The sequence below is a fragment of the Chaetura pelagica genome, unplaced genomic scaffold, assembly GCF_000747805.2.
Source record: "Chaetura pelagica isolate M959 unplaced genomic scaffold, ChaPel_1.0 scaffold3043, whole genome shotgun sequence".
Classification (NCBI taxonomy): domain Eukaryota; kingdom Metazoa; phylum Chordata; class Aves; order Apodiformes; family Apodidae; genus Chaetura; species Chaetura pelagica.
This window is the reverse complement of record NW_009952673.1, coordinates 1,354-2,126: the sequence shown is the minus strand read 5'-3', so window position 1 is coordinate 2,126 and position 773 is coordinate 1,354. Positions and strand designations below refer to the sequence as shown.

Below are 773 nucleotides of genomic sequence, written 5' to 3'. Positions count from 1 at the left end.
GGGGACGACACACCCCAAACCCCCCCTGACCCCCCATCTCTCTTGTCCCTCCCCACAGTGCCCCAAGCCAGTGATCGCAGCCGTGCACGGAGCCTGCGTGGGGGCAGGTGGGGTGTCCCCTTGTCACCCTCTTGGGGGCTCTCCCCCTCCATGTCACCCTTTTGGGGTGTGTGTCCCCCTCTTGTCACCCTCTCAGGGTGTGTGTCCCCCCTTGTCACCTGTTCCCCCCCCAGGTGTTGACCTGATCTCAGCCTGTGACATCCGCTACTGCTCCCAGGACGCCTGGTTCCAGGTCAAGGTGGGTGGGGGGACACTTGGGTGGCCCTAAGACCCCTCAGATGTCCCCATGGCTCCTTGGGTGTCCCCAAGCCCCCTCAGATGTCCCCAAGACCCTTCAGATGTTCCTAAGACTCATCAGATGTCCCCATGTCTCCTTGGGTGTCCCTAAGAGCCCTCAGATGTCCTGGTGGCTCCTTAGATGTCCCTGTGACCATTTTGGATGTCTCTGGGACCTTCTGGATGTCCCTGGGACCCCTGGGATGTCCCCAAGACCCCTCAGCCGTCCCCACAGCCCATCCCACCTTCCCCTGTCCCCTCGGGTGCCCCTTTGTCCCCTCACATGTCCCCAACAGGAGGTGGACATCGGGTTGGCAGCCGACGTGGGCACCTTGCAGCGTCTCCCCAAGATCGTGGGCAACCAGAGGTGGGGGTGGGGACACCAGGGGGGACGTTGGGGGGTGGCAGGGGTGGGGACATCTCGAGGACCCTGTGTC

The 773-nt window shown here is 63.5% G+C and overlaps 1 protein-coding gene across 1 annotated transcript in view; it reads left to right on the top strand.

Moving 5' to 3' along the window:
* ECH1 (enoyl CoA hydratase 1, peroxisomal) overlaps positions 1-773 on the top strand; it is a gene marked incomplete at both ends in the record, with an annotated part of 6,134 nt that overhangs the window by 4,451 nt on the left and 910 nt on the right. The window contains 3 exons of the mRNA XM_009993759.1: positions 59-107; positions 234-298; positions 633-746. Of these exons, the coding sequence (XP_009992061.1) occupies positions 59-107; positions 234-298; positions 633-746 (228 nt within the window). The remainder of the gene's footprint in view (positions 1-58; positions 108-233; positions 299-632; positions 747-773) is intronic.